General features: G+C 41.3%; 1 protein-coding gene across 1 annotated transcript in view; it reads right to left on the bottom strand.

The window, feature by feature from the left end:
• LOC126088420 (uncharacterized) overlaps window positions 1-17,848 on the bottom strand; it is a 124,977-nt gene that overhangs the window by 2,596 nt on the left and 104,533 nt on the right. Inside the window, exon 5 of the mRNA XM_049906561.1 lies at window positions 7,768-7,848. Within this exon, the coding sequence (XP_049762518.1) occupies window positions 7,768-7,848 (81 nt within the window). The remainder of the gene's footprint in view (window positions 1-7,767; window positions 7,849-17,848) is intronic.

Below are 17,848 nucleotides of genomic sequence, written 5' to 3'. Positions count from 1 at the left end.
GTAGAAACAATTTTAACGGCCACTCTTCTGAGAAATTTTAGTTTATTTTGCTTCATCTTTTTTTATATAAATGTAGAAATGAGCCATGTATTATCCTAATAGACACGCCACATCTACTTTAGTGTGTACTGAAATGAAAAAGCATTTATCTGCCACTCTTAAGAATAATTTTATTTTATATCGAACAATGGAAACTCCATATACAAACATCAATAATATAGGAAAAGACAGATATATACTTACCATAAAGAAGACATGTTAAGTTGTAGACAAGCATAGTTAGAAGATATTTACACAAAGTGTTTGGCCACAGCCTTCATCAGTAAAAGAGAAACAGAGAGAGACACACAGTTCATACACACAAGCAAGCATATCTCGCCCACACATGACCACCAACTCTGGCAGATCAAGCTCAAATGCAACCATCACATAGGATTGCAGCAGCAATTTGGTAGGGCCAGGGAAGAGGAATAGATAGTGTGTGCATGGTGGGACAGAGAAATGGTTAGAGGGACAGAGGAATGCTGTCTGGTGGACTGTGCAGGGACTAGAACGCCAACAGGTGCTGCAGCAGGAGCTACTGGAGCAGGGAGGTGGGGACTCAAGGTCAAGACGTGCTTCCTTCATTCCAGCACAACCTCAACATTTTCTCTCCCATCCACTGCACCAGGTCCTCCTGAACCCAGCATACCACGTTCCTAGACGTTGATGTCCTCCTCTCTGATGACTTCATCTGCACCTCTGTCAACATTAAACGCACCAACCACTAACAGTACCTGCATTTCATCATCTGTCATCCCTTTTACAACAAAAAATCTCTCCCCTACATCCTGGTTACATGGGGATGGCATATCTGAAGTGACAAGGACTCCCTTGCACATGCTGAGGGTCTTACCAAGGCCTTCATAGACGAACACTATCCCCCAGACCTAGTCCGCAAACAGATCTCTCATGCCATTTCCCCTGACATCCCCCCAATCCTCCCAACACTCCCAACAAATTCCCACAAAGGGGTGCCCCCTTCATCACCCAGTAACCATCCCAGACTGGAACAAATGAACCACATCCTTCGCCAGGGGTTTGATTACCTATCATCATGCCCTTAAGTGTGGGACATCCTACCTGAGATCCTTTCCTCCCCTCCTAAAATGGTGCTCCATAACCCGCTCAACCTTCACAACATCCTAGGTCCTCCCTACGTCACTCCCAATCCCAACCCCTTGCCACAAGGATTGTATCCCCGTGGAAGACCCCACCCAGCACTTCCTATTCCATTCCTGTCACAGGTCCATTCTACACCATCAGGGGCTGAGCCATGTGTGAAAGCAACCATGTCATTTACCAGCTTTGCTGCAACCTTTCCACGGCTTTTTATATTGGTATGACTGCTAACCAGCTGTGCACCAGCATGAACGGTGACCACCAAACTGTGACCAAGAGCAAGGTACTCCGCCCTTTGGCACAACATGCAGCTGTGTATAACACACTGGTTTTCAATAGTGCTTCACTACCCCTCCACCACCAGCCTTTATGAGCTGCACTGATGGGAGTTATCCTTACAACACATTCAGTCCTCCCATAATTATACCAGCCTCAACTTACAGTGACATACACTCTCCGTACGCTCCACCCAGTTTCCACAGCCTCTGTCCCATCATCTCCTCCCCATTCTTGTTTCCCAGTCTCTTTGCTTGCTGTCCTCCACCAAAGCATCTGCCCGTCTTTCCCCCACTCCTCTTCTTTTCGCTTCATCCCCTCCCCCCTGCACCCCACACCTGCCTGCCCCACTACATCCTGACACTGCACCTGTTGGCATTATTGGCCCTGCACACTCTGCCAGACAGCATTTCGCTGTCCCCGCACTTGTTCCCCTGTTCCCCCACCTATATACTACTGTCCCTTCCCCTTCCCCGCCCCTTCCAAAGTGCTGCTGCCATCCTACTTAATATCCATTCGGGTCTGAGTTGCCGCAGTTGGCAGTCATCTGTGCATAAGGTGTGCTTGCTCATGTGTATGAACGGTGTGTGTCTCCCTGTTTCTCTTTTACTGATGAAGGCTGTACTCAAAATCTTTATGTAAGTGCTTTTTAATTTTGCCTGTCTGCCACTTAATGTGTTCATTTGTGTATGTAGATTTTCTACAAATTAAATTGTGTTGTTTGAGTTCTGTAGTAGAGTCATAAACATGTTAAATCATTTGAAGTTAGTGTTTCACCAATCCAGAAGACAAACACTTTTGCAGTGAAAAATTTAATACTTCATTCATTCAGTAATCTCATAAAACTTAACAGTTGTACCACTAATTTACTGCCAAATGATAAACTGAAACAGTTGCAATGCCAAAATGTTAATTTAGTTCGTGAAATTGAAGATGCAACTCCAGTAGCCAGTGGAATTAAACAGAATGTTAAAATATTGTGACTGAAGGTGACATGTTACTAGTAATAATATCCCGAACCTGTGACCCTCATATTTTAAATGTATCTGTGTTGATTACAGTAAATGGTTGTCAAAGGAGGGTGAAGAATGCAGCATTACGAATAAATGGTTGACATTGATGACAAAAAGAAGTGAGATTGAAACCCAATGTTGTTGCCCAATTAACTCCATTCAAATTACACTGAAATAAAGAGACTGCTAAGCCCCTCATTCAACAGTCAGATCAACATCAAGTGTGTGACATGACTTCACTCTATGCAGAGAAGTTTGTAGTTTAATCCCTGATACTGTTGCAGAGCTGGTAGTGTGGAGCTTTGTGTCACCCTACTGCAGGGCAAATAGCTGCTATGTCAATTGCCTCTCTGGCCAAAATTCCATTTTGCTATCTAAGAGAAGGGCTACTGCAAAAGCAAGCACTAAAGATCTCACCAACAAGAACATGTAACTTATAAAATAAGAATCACAAAATAGCAGTAGCAAAACTGTTGTTCATTGAGCTTCAGAAAAACAGGTGAGTGTCTCGTGCTGTGATGAACTGTATCATGCTGTGGCCCTCTGTTGGCCATATTTGCCCCTAGTGAATGTGTATGTGTATGTGTGTGTGGTGGTGGTGGTGAGGGGGGGGGGGAGATTATTGCTTGTGAGAATGAACTGTTGTAAATGTGGAATTTTGTAATTTTGCTCTTTGTCCATTGGCTTCAGTTCCTCATGTCAGGAATACTGCAAATGGCAATGGTAGGACAATAGTCTTGTACTCCTACTGCAAAAACAATTATGAACTAGTCTTTCCCATTTTAAAGATGGTGATGCACCCATTTATTTAACAAAAGCCATAACTGGGCAATATGACTAAATCTAATTAAAACAAACCAAATGGTCAACCCAAGGTCATGATTCATTACCTTTAAGTGTCTTTCATTTATTCATTATGTCCTACAACTCATCAAGAAGGGAGAACATGCATTGTGTCTTGGTACCCACTAACAAAAAACAAGTGAATCACAGAAACTTAATCTGTATAGTGTATTAACAATAAACAGTCACAATACCACTTACTGTTATTCATGCTTATGTCAGGCAAATTTAACAAAGTAAATTAGAAAGAAAGCTGCTATTTTCTTAGAAACTGCTGCCTCCTCAGTTATACTAATTACCTGCTTTTTATCTCTTATTGGAAGCTTAATATTTCCTGGTTTGTACTGGTATTTTACAAAGAATATAGATACCCATATTTGCAAAGAAAGTCCTGTTTATTGAATATTACTACTTATCATGCAGGGTTTTGGTGAAAGTCATGTAGCTAGCAGAACTTTTCAATCCTTGAATTTAGATATTCAGATAATTTGTAAAAAGAGTTTCTAATGGGGTACATTGTTAATTTTCTTTTTGAACTGCTAGAGAATTGCAGATTTTGTTAGATGGGATCTTGTTTCATACCTTTGCAGCAGACTACATAATTCCATATAAGAGATGGCGAAGTCCACATGAAAATTTTTGCTGTGTCTTGTGTTGTAATTGTTTAGATCATAGTTCACCTGAAACTGAATTTTACTGTTAGGAACAGAAACCATTTAGGAATATGAAACTTCCTGGCAGATTAAAACTGTGTGCCCGACCGAGACTCGAACTTGGGACCTTTGCCTTTCGCGGGCAAGTGCTCTACCATCTGAGCTACCGAAGCACGACTCTCGCCCGGTACTCACAGCTTTACTTCTGCCAGTATCTCGTCTCCTACCTTCCAAACTTTACAGAAGCTCTCCTGCGATACTGGCAGAAGTAAAGCTGTGAGTACCGGGCGAGAGTCGTGCTTCGGTAGCTCAGATGGTAGAGCACTTGCCCGCGAAAGGCAAAGGTCCCGAGTTCGAGTCTCGGTCGGGCACACAGTTTTAATCTGCCAGGAAGTTTCATATCAGTGCACACTCCGCTGCAGAGTGAGAATCTCATTCTGGCATTTAGGAATAGATATGTTGATATGGGTATAAGAATTCCAAGAGTCTTAAAAAGGCTGTTCAAACACTTTTATTTCCTTGTTCTGAATCTGTGCTCAGACTTAATCTGAGTGTTACAGTACCGAATACATGGCGACTGGTAATCACCCAAGTTGATGGAGAAAAAGTTTGCTATGTTCAGGGGAATGAAAATAAAGGTCTCCAGACATCTACTTCTGTAGAGTTCAAAACATTCAAAGAACAATACAGGCTGTGGGAGTGCCAAAGACACATGTACATCATACTGATTCAGTCACAACCCTGAGTAGGTTAATTTTTATCAGTATCCTGTCAGAGGATTTGTTGATCAAGAAAAAATATTTGACAGTGTAAAGAGGTGCAAGATATTCAAAATCCGAAGAAATGTAAGTATGCACTTGAGGGAAATACAGGTAATACACAGTAGGATAGGAAAAGAAAAAGATGTGAAGCAGAGTTGCAGTCTTTCTCCACTACTTTTCAAGCAGTATACTGAAAAAGCAATAATGGAAGTAAAATGAAGTTTCAGAAGAGGATTTAAAATTCAGGGTGAAAGGATAGCAATGACAGGATTTTCTGATGAGAATGTTATCCTATTTGATAAAGAGGAAGATTCACAGGACCTATTGAATGGAGTTAACACTACTGAGCACACAATATGAACTGAGAATAAACCAGGAAAGACAAAAGTATTGAAGAATACAGGGTTATTACAAATGATTGAAGCGATTTCATAAATTCACTGTAGCTCCATTCATTGACATATGGTCATGACACACTACAGATACATAGAAAAACTCATAAAGTTTTGTTCGGCTGAAGCCGCACTTCAGGTTTCTGCCACCAGAGCGCTCGAGAGCGCAGTGAGACAAAATGGCGACAGGAGCCGAGAAAGCGTATGTCGTGCTTGAAATGCACTCGCATCAGTCAGTCATAACAGTGCAACGACACTTCAGGACGAAGTTCAACAAAGATCCACCAACTGCTAACTCCATTTGGCGATGGTATGCGCAGTTTAAAGCTTCTGGATGCCTCTGTAAGGGGAAATCAACGGGTCGGCCTACAGTGAGCGAAGAAATGGTTGAACGCAAAAAAAACGTTACAGGACACGTGTATCTGGACATGCTGGAAAATTGGCTCATGCCACAACTGGAGACCGACAGCGCCGACTTCATCTTTCAAAAGGATGGTGCTCCACCGCACTTCCATCACGATGTTCGGCATTTCTTAAACAGGAGATTGGAAAACCGATGGATCGGTCGTGGTGGAGATCATGATCAGCAATTCATGTCATGGCCTCCACGCTCTCCCGACTTAACCCCATGCGATTTCTTTCTGTGGGGTTATATGTAAGATTCAATGTTTAAACCTCCTCTACCAAGAAACGTGCCAGAACTGCGAGCTCACTTCAACGAAGCTTTAGAACTCATTGATGGGGACATGCTGCGCCGAGTGTGGGAGGAACTTGATTATCGGCTTGATGTCTGCCGAATCACTAAAGGGGCACATATCGAACATTTGTAAATGCCTAAAAAAACTTTTTGAGTTTTTGTATGTGTGTGCAAAGCATTGTGAAAATATCTCAAATAATAAAGTTATTGTAGAGCTGTGAAATCGCTTCAATCATTTGTAATAACCCTGTACCATAAATGAGATTAGCAACAACCTTAGCATCAAAACTGGAGACTACAAAGTAGATTAAGAGAACAAATTCAGCTAACTTGAAAGCAAAATAATGCATCAAGGGTGAAGCAAGTAGGACACCAAGCATAGGCCTTAATCTGAGAAAACTATTACTAGAAGCTTATGCCTAGAGCACAAAACTGGACAAAAATGAATCATGGACTGTGGAGTAATTGGAAAATGAGAGACCAGAAGCATTTAAGATATATATATAAAGATTTATATGGATGCTGAAAATTAACTGGATTAATAGGATAAAAAATTAGGAAGTTCTCTGTAGAATCACTTTTGACCAAAAAGCCTTTTTCTGAATGAGACAAAACACACACACACCATTCATGCAAACAACTCACCCACATATGACCACTGTCTCTGGCTGCCGAGGCCAGACTGCGAGCAACTGGAAATGATAGAAAAAGCAATGTGGCTGGTGGAGGTGAGGAGAGCGCTGAGGTGAGGAAGAGGAGGGAATGCAGGGTAAGAGTGGGAGATGGCAAATTGTTGCTTGTGGAAGTATACAGGGAAATGGTAGGGGAGAGGGTAGGGCAGTTAGTTGCAGTTGAGAGGTTAGACAGGGGGGGGGGGGGGGAGCAAAAATGTAGGGAGGTAAAGGGCTGTGGACTGAGGGTGCATTGGTGGAATAACAGAAGCCTTTGTAGTGCTGGAGTGGTGACAGGGAAGGGGATAGATAGGTGAAAGACACTGACAAATGAAGACAGGTCTGGCAGCGCACAGGAACGTAGGGTATATTGCAGAGAGAGTTCTCATACATGCAGTTCAGTAAAGCTGCTATTGGCAGGAAGGATCCAGATGGCACAGGGTGTGGAGCAGTAATTGAAATGAAGAACACTGTTGAACAGTGCACTCAGCAACTGGGTGGTCCAGTTGTTTCTTGGCCACTGTTTGTCTGTGGCCATTCATGTGGCTAGGCAGCTTGTTGGTTGTCATGCCCATGTAGAATGCAGCGCAGTGATTGCAGCTTAGCATGTAGATCACTGGACTGGTTTCACAGGTAGCCCTGCCTTTGATGGGATAGGTGATGCTTGTGACCAGAGTAGGTGGAGTTGGGAGGATGTATGGGGCAGGTCTCGGATATCTGTCTATTAAAGGGATGTAAGCCATGAGACAAGGGGTTGGGAACAGGAATTGTGTAGTTGCTCGCAGCCTGACCTCAGCAGCCAGAGACGTTGTCATTGGTGTGTGTGTGTGTGTGTGTGTGTGTGTGTGTGTGTGTGTGTGTGTGTGTATATATATTATCATTATTTCATCCTGAATTTTCCATTGTTTAACTAGAAGAATAAGTAGGATGATAATACGTGTATTAAAACATCAGCAAATAACTTCCACGGCACTAAGTAGAATCTTAGAAGGCAAAAGTGATAAGGCAAGACTAAAATTAGAACATATACAACAAGTAATTATGGACACTAGGTATAAAGATTACTCTTAGATGATGAGTGTGGTACAGGAGAAGAAATCACACTTCCCATTGCTCTCACTCTAATGCTGGACAGTTCTGGTACTGCAGTGCTACAGTCAACTGGACTTGCTAATAATGTTTCAACTGTATATCAGTTGTGAAATTAAGTGTACTGTTTTCAGATAATTTATATAAAAACATTGATTTGGAAACAAATGTGCCTGTTAATTTTTGAAATAACACATGCAATATAACTCACCCAATGTCCATCCCAGATGTTGTGCCAGATGGCAGGACCAAAAGTGCGGGCTGGGTTCATGCTGCCTCCAGTGTAATGGCCCTGCAAAGTTTGCAGCCAGCAGATGCATCATGGAAATACTTACAGAAGCACTCAAAAGAATCAATAAGGACTGTAGCTACTAGAATACTGTAAAGCTTGTGTAGAGAAGAGACAGAAATGCTTCCTGAGCTTACGCAGAACATAGTTAATAAGGTTGCACAATTATTAAGACAGTGGAGTCATGTGCAGAAGGAGCAAGGTGCAAATTTCTAATTGGCTATCGTGATTTTGGTTCCTCCAATATTGTCATTTTCTCTACCATTGTTTTCGAGTACAGCAGATTTTGAATGTTCATTGACATCACTGTAAATGTGACATTAAACTCTAATATTCATTTTTTCTCTTATGTGATTGTGCAGATGGTGCTAAGTGAAGTGGAAATATTAAGTGTAAGGCATTCTCCCCATCACATTGTGTCAAACACTGATCATGAATGTAACAGAAATATTTGTTCATGGAGTTTACTGAGAAATAATTGTTCTCAAACTTCTTCCCACCTTTTAATATTGAAGCACAGTCAAAACAAAGTTTATATGCAATTACACATACAGTATGGATATAAGTGGGGAGTTAATAACTTCTTGGAGACTGTATACAAATGCTGTATATTAAATCTGAACCATTTTCAGTTAAAGAAATAAAAATTTATATGATAGTTGGCCAACATCGGTTCACCAAAAGCTCTACAGAACTCAGAATAAATTTTAACTGTCATCAAGAAATACATGGGTCTGGGGACAGGATATAATGAGTTCTACTGTGTAGAAACTCCTTCTACCTATGAAGTATACACTATGTTGCCAAATATTTTCAGACATTGGACTAAACTTGCTCTGTGTAATGTCTGATTATGCGTTAGTTAATCAGTAAGCATTACTACAATGCATCAGCACAGTAGGCATACCATGACGAAAAAAATCACAGCATCAAAAAATTATTAATGTAGAGTAATGAAATATTAGGAATACATTTGTCTATGTAACATATTTAAGTGATTGTCATTACAAGATGACAGGTTAATTTAAGTGTGAGATAAGCATCGCAAATGTGGAATGCCTGTACATTAATAACTGGTGTAACTGCCAGAATGTAGTGTGCAAGCATGCAACTGTGAATACATTGTGTTGTACATGTGACACGCGTCAGTTTGTAGGATGGAGTTCCATGCCTATTGCACTTAGTCAGTCAATACAGGGGTGGTTAATGCTGTGTGTGGATGATGCTGGAGTTGTCATCCGATGATGTTCCGTATGTACTTAATTGGAAACAGATTTGGTGATTGAGCAGGCTAAGGAACATGTCGACACACTGTAGAGCATGTTGGGTTGCAACAGCAGTATGTGGGGAGCTTAATCCTGTTGGAAAATACCCCTGGAATGCTGTTCATGAATGGCAGCACAACAGGTCAAATCACCAAACTGACATACAAATTTTCAGTCAGCATGTGAGAGTGCTGCTGCTGTCATACAAAATTGCACCCCAGACCATAATTCCAGGTGTAGGTTCAGAGTATCCAGCATGCAGAAAGGTTGGTTGCAGGCCATCAACTAGCTTCCTCCTAACTAACACACAGCCATCACTGGTACCAAGGCAGAACCAGCTTTCATTGGGAAACACAGCAGACTTTCACTCTGCCCTCCAGTGAGCTCTCTCTGTATGCCACTGAAGTCGCAAATGACAGTGGTTTGGGGTCAATGGAATCCACACTATTGGTCATCTCACTCGAAGCTACCCTTGAAGTAACCAATTTATAACAGTTCGTTGTGTCACTGTAGTGCCAACTGCTGCTCATATTGCTGCTGCATTTGCAGTACGATGCACTAGAGCCATATGCTTCGTAGGTCCACATGGCCATCCAGAGCCCAGTCGTCTTGGTATCGTACATTCTCGTGGCTACCGTCAGTGGCAATCACATACAGTGGCTATATTCCTTCCAAGTCTTTCTGCAATATTGCAGAAGGAACATCCAACTTCTCGTCTCCCTGTGACATGTCCTCACTTAAACTCAATGAGGTGTTGTTACTGGCAGCTTTGTCATCTTAACGGCATTGTTGACTAACATCAACTCACCACATCCAATCCCAAAGATAACCAATATTCATGACCATTACATTGTGTATTTAAAGGGAGGTTGGTTTGCATCTTCACTGTGGTGCCACTAGCACTGCTCTTACATGACAGGCATGAAACTAGAATAGACATCATCACTCTGATGTAGAAGCAGGCGTTCCGGCTTTCAGGTATGTTGCACACTCCTTGGTGGTGCAATTTTTTTTATCTCAATGTATTTTCATTGGTAAAGTGTTAACGGAGAATGGGGCATGACAGTAGAAGCCTTCAAGTTCAGCCCTCTGTTAGAGAGATTGCACAGTAGATACATGTGCCAAACCATACCTAATGGGATATAATCACTGAATAGTGGCAGGTAGCCCATGTGATATCAATGAGTTGATGCTGTATTGAGGCCTAGTCCTCTAAGGTAAGGTTGAGAGCTCCATGCTTTCAGTAAGCATTTGACAACAACTTGAGGATCACAGGGTGCATTTAAGATGTGTTTGAGTGTAAATCATTTTGTACTTTGTGTGTCTTCATATCGAACAGATGAACAAGACCTACTCTCCTTCTCCCGATCCCTGCAATGGAAGCACTCCTTTGCTGCCAATCCCTCCAACTAAAACTACCCTAATTCCAACATTAAACCCTGCCTCTTCCAGTTCATTAGACCACCCAATCGTGATCCTCCCCCCCTTCCACCTAACCAACCGCTGGTTACCTTCCAGGAATTATTTACCTCCACCTTAGCCTCACCATCCTTCCCCAGGTCCCTTCCTGAGAACACCAACCTTTCAGTGGAAGAAAGAACAGCCATACACTCGAAACAAATCCTGACCTAATCATCCTCTCTGCAGAAAAAAGGTTGTACAACCGATGTTATGAATCACAGTGACTACCTGGCAGATGGTGTCCACCAATTATCTGGTGGAGGAATCAGATAATTGGCAGAGGCCTTCTGCCAGGTAATCACTGTGATTCATAACAACAGTGGTGGGACCTTTGTCTGCAGGTAGGATGATTGGATCAGGATTTGTTTTGAAATTGTGTAATTCCAACACTGAACCATACCTCTTCCAGTTCATACAACCATCCAACTGTGATCCTCCCCTCCTCCCACCTAACCACCTGCTGCGCATCTTCCAGAAATTCTTTACTTCCAACTTAGGCTCACCATCCTTATCCAGGTCTCTTCCTGAGAACAACCTTTCAGTAGAAGAAAGAACAGCCATACACAACTTCACAACAAATCCTGACCTAATTATCCCAGTTGCAGACAAAGGTTCCACCACTGTTGTTAAGAATTGCAGCAACTACCTGGCAAAAGGCCTTCATCAATTGTCTGCCTCCTCCAGCTATAAACTCTGCCAGAGTGATCCCATCCCAGAAGTCCAGCAGAAACTCCATCCCTACTTAAAGGCTTAGGCCCTTCCCAGACCATTTCCCCTGAATCCATTTCCTTCCTCAACCCTATGACCAACCTTGTACCTGCTCCTCAAAATACACAAACCCAACAATTCTAAACACCTCATTGTGGCTGGTTATTGTGTCCCCACTGAAAGAATTTCAGCATTCATTGACCAGCACCTCCAACCAATTGCCCATAATCTAACCTCCCACACCAGAGACACCAACCACTTCCATCACCAATTCTCTGCTATCCCCACCCCTTTACCTCCTGGATCCATAATTGTCATAGTTGATGCCACCTCCCTATGTGCCAACATGCCTTATACACAAGGTCTTATTGTTATTGAACGTTACCTTTCCCAATGTCCTTCAGACTCCAAACCCTCTATCTCATTCTTGATACACCTTACTAACTTTATCCTGACCCACAACTACTTCTCATTTGAAGGGAAGGTACCGTATATAAACAAATCTGCTGCTCAACCATGGGCGCCCGCATGACATGTTCCTATGCTGACCTTATAAGGCCATCTAGAGGAGACCTTCCTGACCTCCCAAAACACTAAATCCCTAGTCTGGTTCTGTTTCACGGATGATACCTTCGTGATCTGGTCCCAGGGTCAAGACACCCTATCTCATTCCATCACAACCTCAACACCTTCTCCCCCATCTGCTTCACATGGTCCTCGTTTATCCGGCATGCCACCTTCCTAGATGATGACATCCTTCTCTCTGATGGCTCCATCCACACCTCTGTCTACATTATACTGACCAACCGCCAACAGTACCTGAATTTTGATAGCTATCATCCCTTGCACACCAAAAAATCCCTCCCATATAATTTGGCCACCTTGGGTGGTATGTCCTCAGTGACAGAAACTTCCTTTTCAGTATACTGAGGGTCTTACCATGGCCTTCACAGATGGCCACAACCCCCAAACCTAGTCTGCAAACAGATCTTCCTTGCCATTTCCCCTCACACCCCCAATCCTCCCACTACCCCCAAGAACCAGTCACAAAGGAGTGTCCCCTTCACCACCCAGTACCACCACAGTTTGGAACAACTGAACCACATCCTTCACCAAACTTTGATCACTTGTTGTCGTGCCCTGAAATGAAGGACATCCTACCGAAGATCCCTCCCACCCCTCCTAAAGTGGTGTTCCATCACCCACCCAAACTCCACAACTTCCTAGTCCATTCCTATGTCACTACCAATCCAAACCCCTTGCTTCAAGTATAATATCCCTGTGGAAGACCCAGGTGCAAAACCCACTAGATCCACCCACCCAGCACTTCCCATTTCAGTCCTGTCACAGGTTCATCCTACCCCATCAGGGCCTGGGTCACCTGTGAAAGCAGCCATGTCATTTACCAGCTCTGCTCCAGTCACTGCACACCTTTTTGTATTGGTATGACTACCGACCTAACTGGGGCCAAGAACAAAGTAGACCACCCTGTGGCACAACATGCAACTGAACATAACACACTTGATTCCAATGACTGCTTCACTACCTGAGCCATCTGGATCCTTCCTTCCACCACCAGCTTTTCTGAACTGCGCAGATGGGAGTTATCCTTACAACAAATTATCCACTCCCTTAATTATCCTGGCCTCAGCCTATGGTAATGTATTGTCCCCACACCCTCCACCCAACAGTTTCCACCCCATCTATCCATCATCTTGTTGCCATTCTCATGTCCCACTCTGTTTATTTGCAGTCCTTGGCTAATGCATCTGCATGCTTTCCTCACTTGTCTCCTTTTTTGCTCTTTCTTTTCCCACCTCTCTGCCCCACGACTTCCTGACACTGCACCTGTTGATAGTGTAGTCCCTGCACACTCCAACAGACAGTGTTTGTCTTTCTCCCCACCCTTACACTACTATCTCTTCCTGTTCCTCGCCCTATCCAGATTGCTGCTTGCATCCCATGTGGTTGTTGCATTCCAGCCCAAGATGCTGGTGTTGGCAGTTGTGTGTGTGAGGCGTGTTTGCTTCTGTGTGTGTGAATGTTGTGTGTGTGTCTCTTACTGACAAATACTGTAGCCAAAAGCTTTATGTGAGTGTCTTTTAATCGTGCGTGTCTGCAACTTGACTTGTCTTCTTCACGGTAAGTAGCAATCTGTTATTTTCTACATTGTTGATGTTCCTACCTGAAGTTTACATTGTTAGATTAACAAGAAAGTTGGTTCTGTCACTATAGACTAAGTATGAGTTTCATAGGTCCTGAAAAGAAATTGAAAATAGAGACTTTTTCTTCTTTTTTCACTGTTTGTCCAGATAATGTCAGGGTCTGTTAATGACGGGCAATCAGCGTCACACTAGTTGGTAAATATTTCAATTTCTATTCTGTAACAAATAATTTTATTACCCCAAACACTGGTTACCCTTTCTGGCAGGTTAAAACTATGTTCTGGCTCTGGGCTCAATATTAAACCTTGGCTTTCAAGAGCAGTGGTCTTACCTACTGAACTAATCTTGCTCACAGCTGTGAAGACAGGTAATAAGTTGTGCCTAAGGAGCTTGGTTGGTAAGAGCATTGTCCACAAAATGCAAGACTCCAGGTTGAAAATGCTGCCTAGCATTCAGTTTTAATCTGCCACTAAATTCAAAACACAGCACACTGCAGAATGAAAAATTCATTCTAGAAATGACCCCTAGGCTGTGGATAAACCATGATATCATTTCCAGCCAGGTTTCCAGTAGAGTTTCTGTGTCTATAAATATACTCCACAACTTGCTATTCAGTGTGTTTCAGACAGAGGGTACTTAATACTGTATTAGTGTTTTCTTTCCCCTTCCACTCACATATTGAGTGAAGGGAGAAAGATTGTCTGTATACCTGTGTACAGCTATAATCTTTCTCTTCTTATTCTCATGATTCTTACACAAGATACACAATGGTGATAACATAATTTTCATGCAGTCTTCCTTGGATGCTGATTCTCTAAAGTTATCCAAGAGGGTTTAGTAGAACCAACATTGCATTTCTTCCTCAGTGAAGAGTGAAGTTCGCAAAGTAGGAGAGAGGTATTGTTAGAATTGAAGCAGTGAGGCTGAATCATGAGTCATGCCTGGATAACTTAGCCATTGCCTATGAAAGGAAAGGGTCCAGATTCAAAGCCCATTCTGGCACACAGTTTTCATCTCAAAGAACATTTCAGAAGAGTGCACATCTTACTGTAGAGTGAAAGATTATTTCTGAAAATAGTTACATAAATGGAGGAAATTTGTGTGTTGTATCTGCATGTGAATCATGTAAACTTTCTTTTGTGTGTTTTTGTATTTTAAGTGTTTGTGTTCTGTTTTTCTGGGGAGGGAAACAGCCAGGCATTTGTGCAGAAAAGTTTAGAAACCCATTATAAATCACACTCAGGGTAGCCAGTGTGCCAGACCATTGGTAGTAGGGGAAGACAGATATAGTAAGAAACTGTGCTATCTCCCAAACTGAACCTTGATCTGCATCTGTAGAGTCAGAGCCTGTAAGGATCAGTTACAAGGTAAGGAATTGTGCCTTAATTTGCACAACCATGTATGACAGCATCCCATGTAAAATATGAGATTCTGAAATTGTGAATAAACTCTACAGATTTTCATATTTACTCTAATATTTTCTTACCCCTCTGGATTTATAATTCACCGTAGTTGAAAATGGAAATCTTTCTTACCAGACTCTAGTATCTATTCAAAATTCCCATAATGAGCTAAGTCAAGACCTATCACTTCTGGCCAGTATTTTTACTGTAACTAGGTACCCTTCTCATTAACAATTTTGGAGTGTACATAACACAGGCCACCACTTACAATGGTCACTGCTGCACAGGAGCAAAGAGGCAAGAAATACCACACCCTTGTGAAATGGTGCATGACATTTTAGCACATTTTTAGCAATATGAACACATTTTCAATAATGTGTGTTACCAAGCTGGGGGCACTTTTATGACCACCACAAAAAATTTTAAAATTGTAAATTTCATTACTTTTTGTTGATTTTTATTCACAATATACTTTTTAAAGAGAGACTGATGTGTAAGTAAGGCCCTGAATTGGAAAATATTGAATATGGCATTTGCCTTGGAAAGTGACACCTACTATGAAGACTTAAAATTTTGGGTTATGTTTAATTAAAAATTTTAAAGCATTTATGGAATCTGGTAGGAGAATTCAATTAAAACAACACATACTGGTCTCAAAACTGCAAAATATAAAGTAACAGACTAGATTACATTATTTTCAAAAGATGGGCATGAAGTATCCCCCCACCTACCCCATCCCCTTGGAATTGCTAGTGTTAAACATAGTGGACAGACTAAATTGGAATGCTAATTACACTGGTTGCCACAAACAGAGAAAAATCTCAAATAAATGGACAACTAAAAAGTGCTGTGTTAAATGTGATGAAACTTAGAATAAGTGAGGAACACAGGATACTGTGTGGGTAAAGTAGGGAGATACAGTTTGTGGCAAATAAATCCTGTAACAAGCAGTAGAAGTTAATTTTATGTTGCTATATAGCTCTTTTAAGTACAAGTATCTGCAAATTTGTTTTGAAGAATATGGAGTGTCTGAAACTTGTATGGTCAAATTTACACAGGTGACAGAAGAGATAAGCAGTCAGGAGTTGAAATGAATGTTTCAGATGGCCTAAGTCTTGAATGACCAACGTGTACAAGGCAAGTTTTTGTGAACTGCTAATGATTAACCACAAACAAGTGCCCACCACATTGAAGTTGGTAGTGTTATCTTGAAAAATGATACTCAGTTGTCTGTGCTGAGGAGTTTACCACAGTTTACAATTCATGACTGGTTGCTGAAAACGAAGCATTTCTCAAGTCAGGAAATTTGAATTCTGCATTAAAGGAAATTGCAAATGATCATTTAACATACTGTGCAGAAATATGTAGCACTGAGAAACTCACACAAATGCATGTAGGAAAGTTTTGCTACAGGCATAATCCTAATTAGAAGATATGTATCACTATGGAAAGAAACTTCCAATAAACTGGATTTGTCTAGCCACTGAGATGTGTCCAAGATTCTCACCAAAAGAACTGTTCACACAGTAAAATCTGAGGAAACACTGTTTGATCACATATGAGAAGATTCATCAATAAGCACTAATCAACTTTTCTGTGAAATTTATACTACAAAAAAATGCTGTTGGAGAGTACAGGTGCACCAGCAACTACACCACTCTCATAAACACCTTCTGCAAGTAATGAGGCCAAGTGGTTTTGAATTCAGAGTTTAGTTTTGTCAATGGAACATGGTGTAATGTATACACTATGGTTTGCAGTTGTCATTATGAGCAGTTACTATGAGTTTAAGTTTGTACAAAAAGTCTGCAACTGACAAGCACCCTGGTAACACCTCTATTTCAGATTGTGTTAAGAGTCTCAGTCAGGCAAACGAACATGCAATAACTATGCCAGTTAATGGGAAAGTCTATGATAACGTAACTATGTTGATTACAATACTAGGTGATTTATCAAAACCATAATATAGCATGGGAAAATCTTTGCTTTGACATTGTATGTATAACATCTATGTATCACATCTATAACCTCAAAATATTAATGTTTGACTACTGTTATTTATTGAACAGTGTATTTAATTTTGCTGACTGTACAGCAAGTTATATAGTGTGCACTATTGACTGCGCACTTTTGTCACTGTTTTTTAGTATCCTACTGTGAAGTTCAACAAATACTGTGACTCTGATTGATGGTTGAATTAGTTCCAATCTGAATATGCTTACAAAGGAAGAGATGCATGTCTTTTTTTTTTACCTGTATAAACTGTGATCTGTAAACTGGAACTGATTAACAATAACACTACAGTTGTAGTGTGAATAATGTGGGAGGAGGCATTTTTAAAATTCATCTGTTGTGTGGTCTACATCATTTGGCACAATCCTTCAGAGAATCAGTTTCCAGAATATTATTCCAGAACATCACGATACGAGACTTGGAGATATGTGGAACAGAGGGCATCAACAGGTAAGGAGTACATCACACAGCTCAGAGAGACACCTTCAGAAAAGGCTTCCTAACACTTCAGTTGATATGAGATGTTAACAAATTCTTCTTTTTCAGAAATGCTTTTCTGCTATAGCCAATCTGCATTTTCTATCCTATCTGCTTTGGCCATTATCAGTTATTTTGCTGCCCAAAAACTTATTAACTACTTTAAGTGTCTGATTTCTTAATCTGATTCCTTCAATGCCACCTAATTTAATTTGACTATATTCCATTACCCTTGTTTTCCTTTAGTCAATGTTCATCTTATAGCCTCTTTTCAAGACACTATCAATTCTATTCAACTGCTCTACAAAGTATTTTGCTGTCTCTGATCAAATTACAATGTCATTGGCAAGTCTCAAAGTAGTTTTTCTTTTCCTTGAAGTTTAATTCTCTCTCCAAATCGTCCTTGGTTTCTTTTACTGCTTGCTCAATGTACAGAATAAAATTGGGGATAGTTTACAATACTCTCTCACTCCCTTCTCAACCACTGCTTCCCTCCCATGTCCTTCTACTC

The sequence above is a fragment of the Schistocerca cancellata genome, chromosome 6, assembly GCF_023864275.1.
Source record: "Schistocerca cancellata isolate TAMUIC-IGC-003103 chromosome 6, iqSchCanc2.1, whole genome shotgun sequence".
NCBI classification, from domain to species: domain Eukaryota; kingdom Metazoa; phylum Arthropoda; class Insecta; order Orthoptera; family Acrididae; genus Schistocerca; species Schistocerca cancellata.
Note: the sequence above shows the minus strand (reverse complement) of the source record. Positions and strands in the feature narration are given on the sequence as shown.